This window comes from Pimephales promelas, chromosome 20, assembly GCF_988280905.1.
Source record: "Pimephales promelas chromosome 20, fPimPro1.hap1.1, whole genome shotgun sequence".
Lineage (NCBI taxonomy): Eukaryota > Metazoa > Chordata > Actinopteri > Cypriniformes > Leuciscidae > Pimephales > Pimephales promelas.
In genome coordinates this window covers 7,974,481-7,994,727 of record NC_142788.1, presented here as the reverse complement: position 1 = coordinate 7,994,727, position 20,247 = coordinate 7,974,481, and the positions used below count along the sequence as shown (strand labels likewise).

At 39.4% G+C, this 20,247-nt stretch overlaps 1 protein-coding gene across 4 annotated transcripts in view; it reads left to right on the top strand.

The window, feature by feature from the left end:
• Positions 1-19,944, top strand: part of frmd4bb (FERM domain containing 4Bb) — a 91,095-nt gene extending 71,151 nt beyond the window's left edge. For 2 of the 4 annotated variants that reach the window (XM_039664031.2, XM_089124149.1), the window contains 13 exons: positions 1,807-1,883; positions 2,151-2,289; positions 3,802-3,940; positions 4,210-4,343; positions 5,946-6,062; positions 6,629-6,857; positions 8,866-8,922; positions 9,173-9,314; positions 9,618-9,782; positions 9,936-10,723; positions 14,383-14,518; positions 17,045-17,149; positions 18,729-19,942. In XM_039664031.2, coding sequence (XP_039519965.2) covers positions 1,807-1,883; positions 2,151-2,289; positions 3,802-3,940; positions 4,210-4,343; positions 5,946-6,062; positions 6,629-6,857; positions 8,866-8,922; positions 9,173-9,314; positions 9,618-9,782; positions 9,936-10,723; positions 14,383-14,518; positions 17,045-17,132 — 2,211 coding nt within the window. In that variant the 3' untranslated portion in view covers positions 17,133-17,149; positions 18,729-19,942. Of the gene's footprint in view, positions 1-1,806; positions 1,884-2,150; positions 2,290-3,801; positions 3,941-4,209; positions 4,344-5,945; positions 6,063-6,628; positions 6,858-8,865; positions 8,923-9,172; positions 9,315-9,617; positions 9,783-9,935; positions 10,724-14,382; positions 14,519-17,044; positions 17,150-18,728 lie in introns of all 4 variants that reach the window. The other 2 variants (XM_039664030.2, XM_039664029.2) reach the window with 2 other exon arrangements.
• Positions 19,945-20,247: the final 303 nt, after the last annotated feature.

The window sequence follows — 20,247 nt, the reverse complement described above, 5'->3', positions numbered from 1 at the left end:
GAGCCCTCATGTATCGGAGCTCCCCACACATGGGGTCATCAGGTCTTAGGTCTCTTTGACCTTCCTGATTTTTGATCCCTCTCTTACTTCCTCAGTGCTCAAAAGCGAGCACTGGGTGGAAACTCGTGGATTGAGTGTACGATTCCCATTGGTTCGAGGTTGAGTCACACTCTCCGGAGGATCCCGTCTCTGTGATCCGAAACTCGATGGTTTCCGCCAGCTTCGCGGGCCTTCAGTTTTTGGATGCCTTTTCTAGGCAATTTCCAGAGGCTCTGTCTTGGACGGACAGGCTATGGCCAGACTGTGTGTCTTAGTACAGATCACCAGGCCAGCCTGGGGGCATTTCAGGAGGAGTGTTCTCCTGAATAGTGACTGGCTGGGGGTCTCTTTGGCCCCCTAGCCACACTCCCTAGAAGGGACCCCTTCTATTTTGAAGTTGTGGTCCTAAAGCCTTTGAGCTGGCCCTGATTTACTCACGTTATTACGTTCTGGTTTTTCTTGGTTCATTAGCTTGGGCTATGACCGGTAGGGAGTGCTGTCACTGACAGCCCGATGTAACATAGGGTGAGTGGTTTCAGTGTTTCTTGGAATTACTGGTTCTGACAGTTGTCACTGCCTTTCGGCATGCACTCCCCTCAGCATGGCGGAGTGGGTATTTCGTTCCCCATAGCGTCATTCGACGTATTGTTGAGTTCCCTTCGAAAGGGAACGTCTCAGGTTACAACTGTAACCTATGTTCCCTGAGAACAGGGAACGAGACAATACGTCTCGTTGCCATGCCTCGGGGCCTGCCTGCAACAGTCCCTTCAGACGATAGGATGTTGTCACGGTTTCAAGGCGCCCTTCTTATACATCCAGATTGACGCGCTCATCATTCAAGCTGATGATGCACGGGCTGTCGCCGGTCAACCTGATTACTGTGAGTTGATATTTGATTTCAGACACCTGTCACGCCTGAGGCGTTCCCCCCATCGCGTCATTCGACGTATTGTCTCGTTCCCTGTTCTCAGGGAACATAGGTTACAGTTGTAACCTGAGACGTTTATTGAAAATGAATAATATAATTAAACTTCTCATTCTATTTGGAAAATATCATATACATAAAGCAAAATGTATATCCACTGTACCAAACGTTAGACTATTTTCCACTGATTTGAAGATGTTTTATGACCCTCTAACTTCAATACAAAACAATCGTTTTTTTTAACAATAAAGTTTTTTTTTTTTTAAATGTTAATGAAAATTCAGCTTTGATGACAGGAATAAATTACATTTTAATCTATATACACATAGGAAACAGTTATTTTAAATTGTAATGATATGTCACAGAATTCGTGTATTTTTGATCAAATAAATGCAGCCGCGATGATTTGCGAACATCTTTCTAAAACACTACAAAATATGACTTAACCGAACCCCAATATTTGAACGTTAGTGTATTTGTACTTAATATGATGGAGTCAACTTGAGTGTGAATGCAGTTTTAATAACAGTTTAATAATAGTGTCATTGTTTACTCGCCTTCTTCTCATTCCTGTATTTATTCCATGGAAGAAGTAATTGGGTTTTTTAGATTCTGCCTGCAGTTCATAGTGACCATGTCTCTGTTAAATCAATGTTGAAGTTTCCAAATGACTTTATTGACCCTTCATATTCTTTAACTTAAAATCATAACTGAACGGAACAGAATATAAATGGAGGAATGCTCTGGTTGAGTGGTGTGTCAGACGAGCCGTGAGTCATTTTCCAATGAGGTGTATCGCTGAGCCCAGTCAAACTCTCACGTGTTGTTTTCACCCGCATTAGCTCTTCCAGTGGAAGCAGTTGGAGAACTTGTACTTCAGAGAGAAGAAGTTCGCTGTGGAGGTGAACGACCCTCACAGGTGAGTTTTGGAGACTGATCTTGGATAAGAGAGCTGCTTTCCACCTTATATACACTACCGTTTAAATAATGCTTCTTAATGTGATCAAGTTGGTATTATTATGAGCTTATAAACGGTTAGCAACAGTTGTTTTATTAAAAATGTGTCTTGGCATGCATTGACTCTGCTGCTCTTTTCTGCAGAGTGAGTGTTTTGCGAGTGTTTCCTCTGTGAGTGTATATAGTGATCGTGCTGTTTGTGTGTGTGTGTGTGTCTATCTACCTGTAGGCGAACGGTGACTAAGCGGACTTTCGGCCAGACGGGGCTTGTGATCCACACTTGGTATGCCAGTCACTCATTGATCAAAACCATCTGGGTCATGGCCATCAGCCAACACCAGTTCTACCTGAACAGAAAACAGAGCAAAGTAAGTCAACGTACACACACACGACTGTGGATTGCTCATAGTACAGTAGGTTCATACAGATTGATGAAATTCAACGCAGGTGTTACTCCATTCCTGAATAATGAAATATTTCCTAGTATTATTAAAAGTCTCTCTACACCCTCTGTCTTGTTAAATTACAGCAGAGACGAGTGTGTGTTCGGTGCATGCGTGAGTGTGTTTATTTTATTCTCAAGAGAAGTCAGGTTATCACTGTATGTGTTTTTGTCGATATGAAAAATCGGGTAGATTTAGTAATATAGCGGGTGTATGATGTACATTGCATTGTTGTGATGATCTATATGCCTTTCACTGTTCTGAAACACATCGACTTGTAAAAGTTTCGCTCTTCCTCTTCTTCTTCTGATTCATTTTCTTCTTCAAACATTTATGGCTGAATTAAACCAGTATATGCACTTGGCATCGTGCAGCGTTTACTATGGTAAAGTTGACCGAGTGGATCTCTGAGCTGGTGTGAGTGTGTGGAGGTGGGGCTCATTTGCATATTCATGAATCCGCATATACTTAATGAAGTTACGTTCAAGCTATTTTCAATTATTTGAATGATCAAATACTGAGTAACAAAAAATATTTGCATTATGTTCCCTTTCTAACCAAATGCTATAGTTTGATTGTAATCATAATGCAAAATCTGAGACTTTTTTGTTAAAAAAATAAAAAAGTAGTCTTTTAGAATGTCTAAATGTTTATCTAAATAAAAATAAAAAACGAATAAGATGGAGAAATCATGTCTAAAACAACAAAAGGAATAGAAAAGTAAGTACCTTTCTATGTATTTATATAGGAAGCTATAGGCAGCCTAGGCTGGTACAGGACATTGCACACGTAACTATTTTTTAAAGCCAATAGATAGCGCTCTTCTACTTGAACATTTTTTTTTAATTAAGCTGGCACTCTATTTTGATGTGAAATGTTGCATTTATTGAAAAAAAAATTAAATGTAAAATAAAAATATATATATTAATTCTATTGAAAAAAAAAATAGCTCATACAAATTATATAATTAATGCAAAGTATCATAAAAAACTCAAAAAATTCTAAGTAATAATCAGAAAATAGTATAGAACAAAAATATATTTGAATGCTTATCCTGGGAAAAAATAAAGTTAAATTTTAAGGCTTCGTCCATTTTTGACCGGGAGGAACCTAAGTATAACCCATTTACAAAGAAGCCCAGAGGGTTAAGAAATGAAAAAATTAATGAAAAAAAAAAAGTTTAAATATATGATCAAAGATGAGTTTTAAGGGATACAATTATTGACTACAGGTGAACTTTAACAACCAGCTGATAACTTGAACAAACTTTCTATTAATGTTACTGGAAGAATGCAAAACTTTGAGAAATCCGTTCCCTGTTAGCTGGGAACCCATAGGAAATAAAGAGCTTTATATATATATATATATATATATATATATATATATATATATATATCAATATCCTATTTCCTTTATATGATTTCCATGATTTATTAGGCAAAAATCACCACAGCCCGCAGTTTAGGAGACATCGCGACTGACCTGACAGAAAACGGAGCATCAAAGATGAACAAACTGAGTGCAGCGGTGAAAAATCAGCTCATCATGGCCAGCAACGGGAGTCTGGTCTCAACAGGTATGCAAGCTCTCGTCGTACCCTCGAGTCAGAACGGCTCCTTTACAAACCGACGTTTATCCACACGTCAACACACATCCACAGATCTCTGTTCACTTGCTTCGGCGTTAATGAGCCGGGTGGCTTCTTTTCCTCATTGTGTCACTTCTTCTCAAGACTCGTCGTAGATGTAAGTGAAATATAATCGAAAACATCATGTCTTGACGTGATGTTTTCTTTTATCACCTGTCATTATGATCGCGTTCATTATTTTATGCCTTATTTCACAGGTTCGGCTGACTCAGAAATGAACGACGACCAGAAAAAAGAGAAACTTGCAGAGTTGAGAAAGAAAGAGAGAGAGATCCAGGATATTCTTGGTCAAAAACTGACGGAGCTGAAGGAAATTTGCCTGCGAGAGGCTGTAAGAACAAGCCACAGTATTTCTTTTTAATCGCACTGAAAAACATCCAGTCTAATAAATAAATAAATAGTCCATACTATCCTACTGGTATCGATATATTCAGTGTTGGCGTTACTTATTAGAAAAAGTAACTTGGGTATTTTCAGCCCGTTCTCATCCCAAGGTGTCATATACTGACGCTTTTAACAACGCGTACATCCAACGCACATGGCACCCTTTACCGTCAATATGAGACGCAGATATATATGGGCCAGAAGGTGTCTAACCCTACCCCAAACCTAAACCTACTGTACCCATAACCGAAGCATGTTATATTGATGCTAAAGGGTGCCATGTGCGTTGGATGTCTACTTTGTGAAAAGCGTCACTATATGACGCCCTAGGATGAGAACGCGTTGGTATTTTGTCGTAAATTTAAAAGTAATGCGTTACTTTACTAGTTACTTGAAAAAGTAATCTGATTACATGTGCATTACTCTCAACACTGCCTATATTGCATTTGCACAACTGTTCAGTAATAAACAAAAGTTAATATTTAGTAGCTTACATTTTAGACTAAATTTGACCAATTTGTATATTTTGTTTTCCACCAATGAAACAATTACAAATGTTTGCATCATGACCACCTTATTTAGATGAAAATGGCTGACTAAATATTATCCATAATATATTATTTTAGAGAAAATCATTCATTTTGATGATGTGAGTCTGTCAAAAAACATGTTTGGTTAATATTTCACCCCAAAATTATAAATACCGTTCAAAAGATATTACTAAACTAAAAAGCTTAATAAGATATTTTGGTAACGCTTCCTTTTACAGTCCAGTTACCCATGTAAATACTATGTACTTATTTTAGTAACTACAATTACTGGGTAATAACTAGTACTAACCCTGAACCTACCCCTGTTCCATGTACTTACCTTATATTAGCCAGTACTTTCTAGGTAAGTACACTGTAAGTACACTGTTAAGTACTGCACTGTAAAAGGAAGCGTAACCGATATTTTTTTTGTAAGAAATTCATACTTTTATCCAGCAAGGATGCATTAAATTGATCAACAGTACAGACATGTTTCCATTTCAAATAAATGCTGTTCTTTTGAACTTTCTATTCATCAAAGAATGCTGAAAATGTATCACAGTTTCCACAAAAATATTAATCAGCACAACTGTTTTCAACATTCATAACATTCATACATGTTTCAAAAGAATCAGGTCATCATATTATAATAATTTCTGTAGGATCATGTGACACTGAAGACTGGAGTAACGATGCTGAAAATTCAGCTTTGATTACAGGAATAAATTACATTTTACAATATATTACAACAGAAAACATCTGTTTTAGTTTGTAATAATATTTTACAATATTACTGTTTTTACCTTACCAACCCCAATTTTTTTTTTTACAGAAATGAGAATGAGATTTTTGGGCATTGCTGTAATGTGAGGAGAAAAATCATTTTGGTTCTAAAATTGGTTCCGTTGTCTTTAAATAAAATATTATGTATTATATTAATATGTTGGGGTGAAATATGACCCACACATGTTCTTTGTGATATTTGGCGGTTTACAGTATGTTTGATCTGTATTTTTCAGCAACTCACTGGCAAACTCCCAAAAGAGTATCCCATCATCAAAGGCGAAACCCCTCCTCATGTTCGGAGGAGAGTCGGGACGGCTTTCAAATTGGATGACCTTTTCCCATATAATGAGGTTAGTGTGAAACATTGCCACACACAACAATGTTGCCAAGTAGAGGACTGAATAAAATATTAGACACTGGGGGTTTGGCTCTATTGCTCTGAGGCTGTCCAGAGCTGGCCAAATGCCAACATGCCGTGTCATCTGAAATGACTGAACTTATAGCATTTATCTATTGTAACCTGCAGGATTTTAGCTGCCAAATAACACCAGCATGTGGCCTTGTATTGGGGCTCAAACTTGGAAAACCACTTGTTTTATACAAAGAATTCTGTTTATTGATTGGTGGTTTCAACCACAGGTTCTGATCGGGAACAAACCCAGGATGTGTTTGTTTTGGATTGTGGCCTAAGAGATTGTGAAATGTGAAATGTCTTTCGCATTGAGACTATTTACGTGCTAGTATACTTGTAAAAGTTCAAAAAACAAACATACATTTGCATTTCGGAAGACCGACTACAAATATTGATGACTCGTCTCGCTCGTACTGACAGGTGGATTTACATTTCTGGACAGATTTATGAATGCAAATGAAACTACATCTCAGTTTTCTCTTGATTGACAATCCTTCCGCCCAGGATCCCTACCTCAGAAATTTGGAGAGCCGCTTTGCGCTGCAGCAGAAAATCGTGGAAGCGGCTAAGAAGCTCGCTGCCGATCCTGACATCTCTAAGTTAGTGAGGAAAAAAAGGAGGAGGAACTGTCTGGACGCAATGCAGAAACTGCAGGAGATTGAAGATGAAATGAACCAGTACAGACTGAAGAAAGGACAGAAACCCACACAGAGAGCTTCTGTGATCATAGCCGGTAAGACAGAAGGACACATCGCCATGCTTAAAACTTTTAAAACAAAATCCTCACATGCCTCAAAAATCTTTAGACCTGATCTTCATTCTTATCATTAATGTCATATCTTTATTTAGAATGCTTTTATCCTTTGCCAAAAAGAAGCATGCTTAATTTGAAATAAAATAATAACAGGCCTTATTCATTCCATTTATAAACATTTCATTTCATATAGGCCTAAATGGCCTATAAAGGCTAATAATGAGAACATATTTGCCTCTGCCCTATAACATTACCCATTTAAAGAAAACACTGTAGGCCTAATGTTATTCCAGGTTAAAAATAAAGTTGTCAAAAGGAAAAGCCATTGGAGTCTACTGTACTGTATATATGTACGTAATATCCTCCTTTGTCACCCTCCACATCTTTGCCTTCCTCTTTGTATCGTCTGTCTAATATAGACCTATATTAAAAACAAACAACTAAATAAATGCTCACCTAACCTGTTGCTATCCACCGATCCGTTGTTGTGGTTCTGACGAAACGGAGCTTGAACTTCACGACCGAGTGCCACTAGCCTATTTTAGTAATCACACAATAGCCTGACAATTTAATTTACATTTTATATAAATATAGGCCTGCATATTCTTTTTACTTTTTTAATGGGAATTTCTTGGTAAAATATAAATATTTTATATTTTATTTTGCCTTTTCACGGACCACCTGTAGTACCCTCACGGACCACTAGTGGTCCGCGGACCACAGTTTGGGAAACACTATAGATTTCATACTCCATTGCTATGGAAATAAGCGTGTTGTTCAAATGAACCTGATTATAATATGTAATATATAATATAAGTAATTTCATAATATGTGTATTATGAGGTGGTCCGTGAAAATTCTTGATTACAAATAGTGGTCCACACACACAAAAAGTTTGAAAACCCCTGTATTAGACTGTGAATTTAACATGTTCATTTAATGTGATTCATTTGAAAAAATAGGGCTTAATTAGCAATTAATCAAAAGGGGTCATGAACTGGCTTTTTGAATTTTATTATATTGTATTTGAGGTCAACTTATGACATTCGCTTGGTTTTGGCATTCAAAAACATCAAAATGAATAAGTAATAGGCTATTTTGTATCCTAGTTTTGAGCCTAGCTCAAAAAACGCTCGGTTTTTATGGGCGTCTCTCACTGAAGACTTGAAACTAAACGCCCCCTGCTGTGAGTGGATAACAGTTTTGCATATTATAATGAGTTTCAACTCACCCGTCGATGCACTTTTCCAATGCTGTAAAATGGCAACCGGAATGATTCGACCCAGAGTCCGTGTGTTGCCTGTCAGATCCAATATAGACGGCACAGCACCGTTCTTCACTCTTAATCGGTCTGCAAATCTAGTCTTGTATACGATCCTCAGTGAAATTAAACAAACAGACAGGCGATGTTTTACCTCATCAGCTGGAGTGGAACGTCATTAAAAATAAAGTTCATCCATGCAGTCCTATTGGAATCCAGAGGAAGCTTATGCAGCGACAGTCTTCTTCCACAACCAGCCCCTACACAATATTTTGTATTGCTCGGTAGCTTGATCTGGTTTGTCATGGTTTGTAGGCATCTATGTTAATTAGCTATGCATGTAATGTGCGAATTGGTGGGCGGGGCAAAACTGGCCGTGTTGAAGTAGGCGTTGATCTTCTTCTGCGGGGGTGGTGTTTTATCCTCTTTGACGTCATAGTTCCCCACTTTGAAAAACGAGTCGTTTACTGAGGCTGGTGTCAATAAAAGCTTTTATTGGACTAACAAAGACGTTTTCAGTTCTGAAAATCACAGGATATTCTTATAATATGATGACCTCTTAGATGTCAAAAGCTCAGGGAAATTTTGATTTCTCAGTTCATCACCCCTTTAATCAAATAACAACATTAGCTATATGATGAATTAAATCAGAGTCAACCAAACTTTATTTAATTTAACTAAATGTAGTGTTTCATTAACATACCATCATTTCTCTTTCTTCCATAGATGAAATGGCTCAGTCTGACTGCAGCTCCCTGTGTGATAGTCTTCCTCTAGATGACGGTAATGACATCAATTATGAAACCACTATCAGCTCTCTGATTATGTAATTAAGATACAACTCACTCATCTAACTGCCAGTGCTTCTTCCTCAGCATTGTTCCCTGCTGTAGACACTGAGTCATGCACATTAATACTCATAATTGATCATTTATCATGCACAACCAACAATGAATTTACATAATATTATTAGAACCAGATGCAACCAAAAGCAGAAAAGCACAGCAGTCAACAGCCATGTTTGTGTCTTCAGAAGATGACAGCCAGAGGCCGCGATCTCGCTCCGTCCAGTGTTCCCCGTGTCTCAGTCCTCCTCTGTCATCATCCGGACTGGAGTACGACCCCGAGAGACGATCCTCAGCCAGCGACACACACCACGACAGACCTCTTAACAGGTGTGAATACTCACTGTACCTAATGATCTACTGGGCTGGATCGCAAGAAACCCCTCAAGAAAGTCATTGCTCCAAAAAAGACATAAAAGCACCATACTTAAGTATTTATACCTCCTACAATAGTTTCTAAGTCTCCTCAGAAAGCTTTGTGTGATATCAAATCTAGCATATAAAACGTCAGAAAAAATGTGTCCTCATGAAAAAACATTATTTCTTATTTTTTTGTCTTTTGATTTTGCGGTGAAAGATTACCCAGACATGTTCTCTTTCATCAGTAATATTCCTCGGTCTGCTTGAATTCAGGTTAGATCATGAGGTCCAAGTGCCAGGACATTATTACACCCCCCGAGAGGTGTTCTCTGCCCAAAGCAGTCCGTGTAAAACTTTACCCAGAATGCTGAAGAACCCCCGCAGCTTACCGCAAACCCCCGTCATGCCCCGTAACGCCTACAGCAGCAGCCAACTCAGGCAAGTTGACTTGGTTCAGTAGCAACCACTACTTACAATTTCTTTATAAATGTACATTTCTTTGTAAATTGGTCTTGTGGTTTTTATGATGCAAGTCGTTTATTCAGTGCACTCCCTTTCACAAAAACAAACAAGTTTATCTGCGTCCTGTAGGTCGGACGGTCACATCCGTGGTTTCCGACACCGCAGCGGTAGTTTGGAGTCTCAGTCACAACTTCTCCACTCTCACTGTACAAACAAGGCGGTGTTCCCGCTGTCTCCTTCACGGCGTAGCAACAGCACTGAGGTGTTGGATGACTGCTCGTCCTATACCAGCATGTCCAGCATGGACTACTGCCTCCCTTGCTCGGCCACTCCTCCCTACCGCACACTGGACTCGCAATCCCACGACTACCGGCTCCACCGCAAAGTGGAGATCTACGGCAATACGGGCAGCATGCCCAACTTGGTCCCTCAGAACTCCAGCTGTTACGGCCACCAGCAGAATCACTACGGGCCAAATGCCTACTACGTGACTGGATATCCCGGCTTAGAATATGAGCCTTGTTCTAACGGAGCTTACGTTTACGAGAGCGAACTTGAGGGGCACTATAACATCAACCCCACTTATCCGGCACATGGTTACCAGGGCCGTGGTCGCAACAGGCATTATGGAATAGAGGGATCGGATAATTTGTCACAGAATCCATATGCAACTGTTAGGCCCCCTAGAGGAAGGCAGGGACCCTTGAATGAAGTGTTGACGAAGAACATGTACAAGGCTTTGGTGGCAGAGCATTTGAAGGGATGGTACAATCGCAGCGCTGCAGGGCACAAGGACCCAGGTCCCTATCAGCTGGTGTACACCTACAAATATGACCGAGGTTCCCAGCACAGCCTAGGCTACCAGACTTTGCCCGCACCCTTCAGCCACTCCAGCCGAACCAACTCGTTCTCCTCAGGTGAGTACAGTTCCTCAAACAACACAATGTAGAGAAATGGCGCTTTTCCACTGCATGGAATGGTACGGCCAAAGTCCTTTTAGGCAAGTCATGCCACTCGGCCGCCTTTTTGGCAACGCCTTCGGACAGCTATTTCGGACTTAACAAGACAAGGCTCCTATCTAAATGAATGGGCAGAGAGTCAGAACCGCACTTGTACTGGTCACCGGGACATAAAAACTGCATGTATAGAAACAGCAGTAAAACATGTTAAAAATCGCTGAAAAAGTTTGATGACTTTGCCCTAAAATAAGGTTTAAAACGCTGTTTTCCCACAGGTTATACTTTTACTATGCATGCGCAAGGGTTCTCTCGCTCTCTGTCGCGCACGCTGCACAATTTGAAACACAGTATGTGCGCGCTCTTACTCGCTCGCTCTAGATTCCGGGAGATTTGAACTAATTTGCGGGCATCAGCGAGCCGCTATCAATCTGCGGGAGACTCCCAGAACTTCCGGGAGACTTGGGATGTCTGATATGTACACAACGCACACATAAACTGCATATCAAATCTGCCGCCTTTTCATACAGTAACGTATTTCCGCAAACCGAAAACTGTGCTCATGCGTCGGTGGAACCAGACGATAGGCTTAAATGTTTCCCGGCTTGACTGTTAAAAGCAGACGATTGGCTTTCCAGCGGGAGGGGCGGGACATGTGCATACAACCGCCATCTTTGGTGTTACAAGTTTTCCATCCATACATTTGTATTAAGGATTGAGGACATGGCATGTCTCTATAGAAATAGTCTCTGGTACGGCTCACTTCCACTGCATGGTACGGTACGTCTCGCTTTAAATGGTAGCATCTCTGTTGAGGTTCCATGCGTACCGTACTGATACTAAAATGTGACGTGAACACACTACAAATCACTGATTGGTCAGAGTCAGATAGAATTGTCACTACCAGCGTCATTGTATTTGTGAGACATCAAACCCGCTAGATTTAAATAGCCAGTAACAGCCACTGATGTAGCATCTGTTTTAAAACTACGGTACTTGCTTGACTTGCTTGAAGAAAGAAGAAAGAAAGAAAGAAAACCTCCAGAAAAGTAGTGGCTGAATTGTGGTCAATGGACAAAGTGCAGTCGTTCCTCTCGTTGGTTGCCGAGGAGCGGATAAACTTTAACGGTCAGACTATAATCCCACCCATTTTGAAGCGGTACTAACTGCAGTGGAAAAGCAAACCGAGCTAAAGCGAACCAAGCCGTGCCGTACTGAGCGGAGTCGTACCGCGCAATGGAAAAGCGAAGCGAGCCGAACCGTGCCATGCCAAGCCGAACCGTACTCTATGGTCCTGGCTGTGTTTGAAATCTATGTGTTCATTCACTCCCTACATTACTCCACTACTTCTGCAATCTCAGCAAAAGTGCGCATCGAGGGCGTATATTGGCTGCAAAGCGGGCACTCGTGAGCACCCTTCTGAAACCTAAAATGACAAATGGGACACCCTACTGTCTTGTGGGATGACTTAACGGACATGCGCACACGGCAGCCATTGTAAGACTGCAAGTGTATATGAATTGTGCCATTTAGAAAAGGGCTGAATTTTCTAGTATTACTGAAGACCTTGATTAGCTTGTTCAGGTGAGTTTGATCAAGGTTGAAGCTAAACTATGCAGGAAAGTGGATCTCGAGGACCAGAGTTTACCTTGATCTTACTGACCTGGCTCTAACTTTCTTTTAGTCTTGGATTAGCCTGGATTAGCTTGTTTAGGTGTGTTTGATAATGCTTGGAGAAACTCTGCAGGAAAGTGGACCTCGAAGGGCAGAGTTGAGAACGCCTGATGTAGACTATGGACAATATGAATCTTATGGGCAACTAAATGCCAGGTTCTGGCAGTAAGCAAATGTAGGGGTTTTGGATTTTCTGCCTGCACCTGGGACTAAAGGCCCGGTTGTCTCCCGTTTTTGGCAGACCTGTTTTGGTGTAACAGAAATGATTACTTACAAAGGAGCCAACAAATTTAAAAGGACTATAAGAATTGATTTTTTTTTTTTTTTACTGTGCAGTGAAAATGGATCAACAAGATATAGATTTGTTGTTGACTGCCAGAGTGAATTGAAAATCTAATAAACTTTGGCTGATATCTCATAATGTGCTAGTTTCAAAATGATTGAACTTACCATTTTCATCAGGTAGGCGATAAAATGGCCAGAAAGTCCGGTAGATTTGCATTGAATGAGGGAATCAAGCCAGGAGCCAGTTGCATAAACCTAGCCAATATATTAAGACTGTCTTAAGAACTTTGTTTGACGTACTCACAGTTAACCAAGGGGTAATCCATCAAACTTTTCCAAATCAAATTAGACTGATCTAACTTTTTATGTAACTGACTTAAATTAAAGAGCCCCTATCAGAGCATTTGAAATGTTCCTATTTTTGTTTTAGGAGTTCCCAAAAACAGTTTAACATGCATACAAGGATAAAAAAACACTTTATTTGTCTTATAATATGCATTTATTTTAACTGATTTGCTCACCGACTCCCAAATGATTCGTACAACCACTAATTTTTCCAAACCACTCCTTTGCGTGACGCTAATCGGCGGTGATTGGTCAGATGACAGACCCAGTCAGTTATTGTTTGTTAGCATAACGCATAAACATATTGATAAAGCACTGCAGTACTACAAGACGCTCTATTCTTTATGACAACTCCAATAACAGTGACAAACATTTCACATATTTAAAAAAAATTTACATTGGAGACCTAGAAGCTGCGCTGAGCGTAACTTACACACACACACAGATACACGCGCACACACATACTGCCTCGCGCCCTGAAGCTACAAAACCGTTCAAAACCCATAAAAGCAACAATTATTAATAATACTTACAGGTTGTGATTCGAAGGAGGAAGCTGATCCATATACACTGGGGTAAGTAAGTTACTGAGCCCTCCTTCAGGAACAACCGCTTGCAAATCCACATTTGAATTCATTTATGTTTTTGAACTAACGTTATTCGTCAATAAAATGATGAGAACACAATCGGGCTATACTGTTGTGGTATCGATGCAAATATGAACTCTAACCACCGATTCTTCACATGCTATCTTTGCATTGTAGAACACAGCATCTTCTCGACATGATGCTATGATGAAGTATTTGAACGTGTAGACTTCAAGTTTGGGCGCGGCCAATATGTATCTACGTCACTACGAACCAGCTAATGACTCGTTTCAAAAACAATTCATTTCATAGACTCAGAGTCGACTCTTACTTTTGAAAGACAATACCTTTATATACGGTGCACTTTCAGATATAAATCTTTGCAGGATGTTTTCATTCCCTTAGAGCTATATTCCACACCATATGAACAGTCATTTTCAAAAATCCATGATAGGGGCTCTTTAAATTAAGATGACTAACTTTTAAGAATAATCTATGCATTTTATGCAACCGGCCACAGATCTGGAGATCACAATATTGTAAAGACTTTGACATGGGCCAGTAAGCAACCTACAGGGCAAAACACCATAGTAACCATAACCACAAACAACACCCTAGCATTATAGCGACAATTTTTGAATGGGTTTCTACCCATAACATTTTCTTCTGATGAAATTTTAAGTTAACGTTTAACATTATGTAATGTGTCACACTTTTCTTCCTCACTAGTGTCATCTACTGCCAGCGGAGGGGGAAACTGGCAGAATCATTTAGCAGTGGGCCTGACTGATGGTGAATTGCCAGATGTTCCCTCAAGCGCTGGGGCTTACAATCCTTCATACAGTCGCAGCCCAACACACAACAGGTGAGATAGAAAAGGAGTTCTTTTGAAGACAAACCTGTTTGAAGCTACTTTGGACAAGCCCCACAAAACAGCTATTTAGTTGTTTTCATAATTGTCATGAAGAAGGCCATTGAGGCTTGATATGCATACGTGTTTATGGATGCTGGGTATTGTTTAGCTGCCTGGAAGTTTCTAGTACTTCTGGGACCTTGAATAGCTGGGTGAGGTGTGTTTAATTAATGTTGAAGTCAAACTGTGCAGGACAGTGGTTCTCCCAGACCAGGATTGTACACCTCTGTGACTTTTGACTGGTGTTCTGTAGCTGGTGACGTTAATCACAGTGGATGCCAAATTGAATAAGTCAAAATGAGGATTTGAGACTTGGAGATCCCAAGTAACGACTAATGGTTTTTGGTCCTTTGGACAGTCATGGAAATAAGCATTTTCACTATATCCTGTCAAATATGGCTTCTACCTTGACCAAGGTCAATATAGTATCAGCATTAGATCATAGTGGTCTTTTTGTGTTTATTCGGAAATAAATACATTTGTAATTATTTATGTTGCACCTTGGTTGCAAATCAGGATTTGTGGCATTGTGGCAATGCTTTATAAAAATGCTGAGATAAAACAAATTATGTAACCAAAACACAAAGAGATCAAAAGAGGGAGAGATATCAAACAATAATAAAAACAGGAAGAGATCAAACAAATAATGCAAACAAAGAGTTTAATTTAAATGAATTAAAAATAATTGTGCATTGTAAATATATTTGGTTTGGGTATTTTGTTGCTGGGTTTTGTACAAGCAAAATAAAACATTGAAACATTGTAAAAACACCAAGCAGCCTTCAAGCATCAGTAGCAGATTTTTAGGATGAAATGAACATCAGACCAAACTACAATGCTTATTTAGGCTTTAAAAACTTCCAAATGCCATTTATGTGAATTATATAATTTCTGTTTACCACTGTCAGATCTTTTGTCCATACTTTACTGGCATATTAATCCCCTTTTACAATGGTATTTATTTTTATTTTTTTTGTGATTGCATCAGCCACATTCTTTTTTATGCGATTGCATCAGTCAAATAAACTATGTCCTCGGGCTTATTTGTGTCTATACATGGAACTTTTTGATTATTATGACAAGGTATGAACAGTTGTTGACGAGTTTTAAAGGTGGGGTTTACTGCTTTTTTTCTTTGCATGATTCTGTTTATGGGGTGCAATATAACATGTATTAATGTTTTTTTTTTCTTTTTTAAAAAGTCGTATTTTTCATAAACTTCACCTTTATTGTCAGCCGCGCTCTCCTGTGTCCCCTGAACGAGCGATTCACTTCCTGAGTCTATGAAACCACTCCCTCAGAAACAGGCAGTGGGCTCAGATTGGTTAGTTTGGGCTGGTGTGTGGTGATTGGCTAAACTGTCTCTCACGTTGTCCGGAAAGTTAACGCCCATTACCTTTACGGGCGAAACGGGCCTGCGCTCCGGTCCAGATGTAAACAATTGTGGTGTCGAACTGCAGTATCAGTTTGAGGCAGAATCAGACCGAGAAAGCGGCGATGAAGAGAGGCAAACAGAACCTCACCACACAATGCTCTTACTAAACGTTTCTGAATGATAATTTGCTACATTTTTTAAATTTATACACATTTGTTTTACACAATAGCATCTGATTGGCAACAATAGCAACTAATGTTATGCTCAAACAGCGTTGGCATTAGTTTACGTTCTTGATCAAATCGAAAATAACGTCATTAAGCATATATACATGAAAAATATGTTTAAAACATTAGTACTTATACAAAATTCAGGTCCATAATGTTTGTACGCGTTTGTCGTAGACACAAAATAGCATAACTAGTAGCCTAGTGGCTATAAAGCCAGCACTGGCATTTGAAAAAAATAAAACACAAGGCTACGTCTGGAATTATACATGCAAATACATTTAAAATGATTAAGTCTTAGCCTACTTACAGGTTGTGGCCCAACAACTGCTGCCTCTGGTTTTAAAGTTGAAACTGCTTCATGTTTTAGAAACAGTTTCTTGTTGAATCCGGCAATGAATTCGTGAAGATTCTGGAAGCTGTCTTCCATGAAAGGCGCAGCACAGAGAGCTAGATTACGATCCTCATTTTCAGGAACATAATCAAACTTAAATTGTATCCATTGTTGACGAAGTACAGCGTCCGCGGGAAGCTCGAACACAGAAGACCTGACAGCTGGATGAACATAACACACTCGACGAGCCACAGAAATATGGCCATGACCTTTTTTGCATTTTCCGGAGGGAGGGGTTGATGTAAATGTGTGGGTTAGTGACGTCTAAAACTCAGCTGTAGTCCCAATTGAGTCGTTTTTGTAGGCAAATATACTTCCTGATTTTTAAAAGATGATATCTCTGCTTACACTGAACTTTCAGCAACTTTGCAGATACTGTTCATGCACCAACAGCAACATTACACACTATTGATATATAAACTATTGATATATAGAATGAAAAAAGTGAAATCGCAATCAACCCCCCCTTTAATGTTTGGCAGGTTCCCTGCTGAAAGTGCCACCTCTCACACACCAGAGCCGGATGAGGTGTTCGGTGCCATGGCCAGCTGTTCCGACGCAGACCATTAAAGAGCACATGAGGACAGGTCAGCCGTCAAACTGTCATCTTTCACTTTCATAACTGTGATTTTACTTTCTACAATTAGAGATGGACTCCTTTAACCCTTTTCCACCGACACGGTTCTGGTGTGCGGTTCATTTCCAGTGCAGAAAAGATCAGCTCCGGCCCTAAAAACTTGATGGTCTCGAACGGAGCAGGGGGCGGAAAATACTGGCGCTGTCTCATTGAGCAATGTAATAACGTTGCACTTAGGGCCTAAAATAAACATTCGTTAAGCACCAAATGTGAGTAAGAATCTGCATTGGCAAGTATATGAAAGGGAATCAGTCGTCAGTTGGCTGTTGACATATTTATGAATTCTAACATGTGTGAACATGAACGTGAATGACACTCGGGACAGTTGACGGGCCAGTGCTGCATCATCACGTAAAATTGAGCCTTCCCAATTTAATTGGTTTTCTTTGCGCAAACATCCCAGAGCCGCGTCTCAGCTCTTTTCACGTATTCTAGCGCTTGAATAGAAAAATTCACACGCTAAAAAGTCTAAACTGCTCATCCCAACAAGAATCCTAGTAAATATAGTCGATTATGGCTTGGGTGGATGTAAACAGTAGAGAAAGGTGTGTACCGGTATATTGGTGTATCCATGCATTCGCTCTTAAAGTGACAGCAGCTTAAAAATGCTGTGTTTTTAACGTTAATCAAACAACAAAGGACAAAGAAAACAAATCATGCTCTTGACTGAATGACTGTGAAGTTTAATGAGGATTAATTCATGTTTAATTTACACAGTGCATGCTATTTAGTGATTACTTTATTCAATGTCTCTACCTGAAAACTACTCTTACTTTTCTTTAACAATATGTTCAATTTAAAGGAGTAGTTCACTTTAAAAAAAACTTTTGCTGATAATTTACTGTCATCCAAGACGTCTTTCTTCAGATGAAAAGAAATGAAGGTTTTTGATGAAAACTTTCCAGGATTTTCTCCATATAATGGACTTCATTGGGAGCCAAACGGTTCAAGGTCCAAATGAGAGTTTCAGTGCTGCTTCAAAGGACTTTAAACGACACCAGACGATGAATAAGGGTCTTATCCTGGACCCGTCGAGTCATGACTCGAAAAAAGATTTGTTCATTTTGATGAACGAGTTCGAACAGGAGAGTCATGAACGCTCATCACAGAACAGATAAAGGCGAGCATTTGAGCTTATAAAACTTAAACTTTTTTATTTATTTTTTAAATGAGCGCTCGTTTCGCTAGATAAGACCCTTATTCATCGTCTGGTGTCATATAAAGCCCTTTGAAGCTGCACTGAAACTCATTTGGACCTTGAACAGTTTGGTTCCCAATGAAGTCCATTATATGGAGAAAATGGAATGTTTTCATCAAAAACCTTAATTTCTTTTTGACTGAAGAAAGAAAGACGTGGACATCTTGGATGACATGGGGGTGAGTAAATTATCAGCAAAAGTTTTTTTTTTTTTTAAAGTGAAATACTCCTTTAAATTAGGAGCAGATCTATCCACAAATGAAATGTATTTTTGGAATTCACTGATTGGCTATTGGATTAGCTCATTTCACCTGTCAATCTCATCACGCAGAGCACACGCTGTTACCGCAGCAACACGACTGCTGTATTTCCCAACGGCTGGTGGACCAAAAGACATCTTGGCACAACAGAAAGGAAACAGAAGCACCTTACCGACAGATGTGGACAACATGGACCTAATTCTCTCGTGCCTTGGAATGAGATGTCTTTCAGTTCCAGAGTGACAGGAGAAGCGCTGTGGTCATGCTAGTAGACGTCTAGCTGAACAAATGACTCATAAAAAGCAAAAAAACTGTCAGAGCATCAGTGTTTATTTGAGTTAAGACTGCGGCGAGCACAGAGAAAATCAAGCCAACCAAACGAGAAGTGCACACACATAGTGAATGTCATTTTATAGTGTAGGTATTAAGGTTAAGAAACTAGCCATATCACATGACCTTTTCTTTTTTTTTTACGTTGGCATACACAGAACAGTTGATAGATTTGACCTTCAAAACAATGCGATCACAAAATAATGTAAATATTATTATGAATGAGTGGCTGTTTTTAAATTGCTTTTCATTTTTTATTTATTGAGTTGTCCATGCTTGTAGAAGTGCATAATATGTGAGACCAGCGAGTCGTTGATACTGTATATATTTTGTCCTGCACAAATTCTGTTAGAACAGCATTTGGTTGAAGTGAACTTGGCAAGACTGCTGAAACAAGACCCTGGAAAACCTAGACTTTGTTTTTTTCTGCTTTAAGATTGAAAAAAAAAGTTTTCTGTTTTACTACAGAACACTGTAAGAATGTTTTCCGTGTTCTGAAAGGGATGTTCTGGTCTAACACAAACTCACGTGAAGCATGCTGTCAATTACCACATAGAATCACTCTCGAATAAACTCTCGAAAAAAAAAGAAAAAAAGATGCCAGCCACCGACAGCATTTTTCATCATTTTCACAAAAGTTTCATGGACACCAGAATTGTTATATGAATATCTGGCCATGTAATATATCAAAAGAAGGAACAGAGTCTCTGCTTTTAAACAATAACAAACCCTGTTTTATTCAACCTTATTCAACATTTTGAGCAATAAGCTGAGAAAATCGTGTGTTTTTGTCAAAGACTACATGTGTATCAGATTCAGAACGATGATCACGAGTCCATCAAGCTTCACAGTCCTATAGAAGTCCTTTTATTCAGTAAAATTGGGCAGTTTTGATTTATATGCTTTTTAAAGGGATAGTTCACTTTTAAATACATTTTTTTATGTGTTTTAGCTTACCTCAAGGGCATCCAAGATGAAGTTGTCTTTGTTTCCACAGTATTTTCAATTTTGATATTTTTAGGTATTTTTCGTGTCTGTCAGTCATATAATGGGGGTCTATGGTCACCACCTCAAAGAGCATGCACAGAGAAGTCCAAATTAAACATGATTTAATGACTTGTAAATGTAAGTACACATTGATGGGCTAAGACACGAAACGAGCGGTTTGTGTGAGAAAACGACAGTATTTATATCGTTTTTACCGAGTGTAATCACAGCCACGAAGCGCCCGTGCCCTCAGATCACTTGGTTACAAGAGGT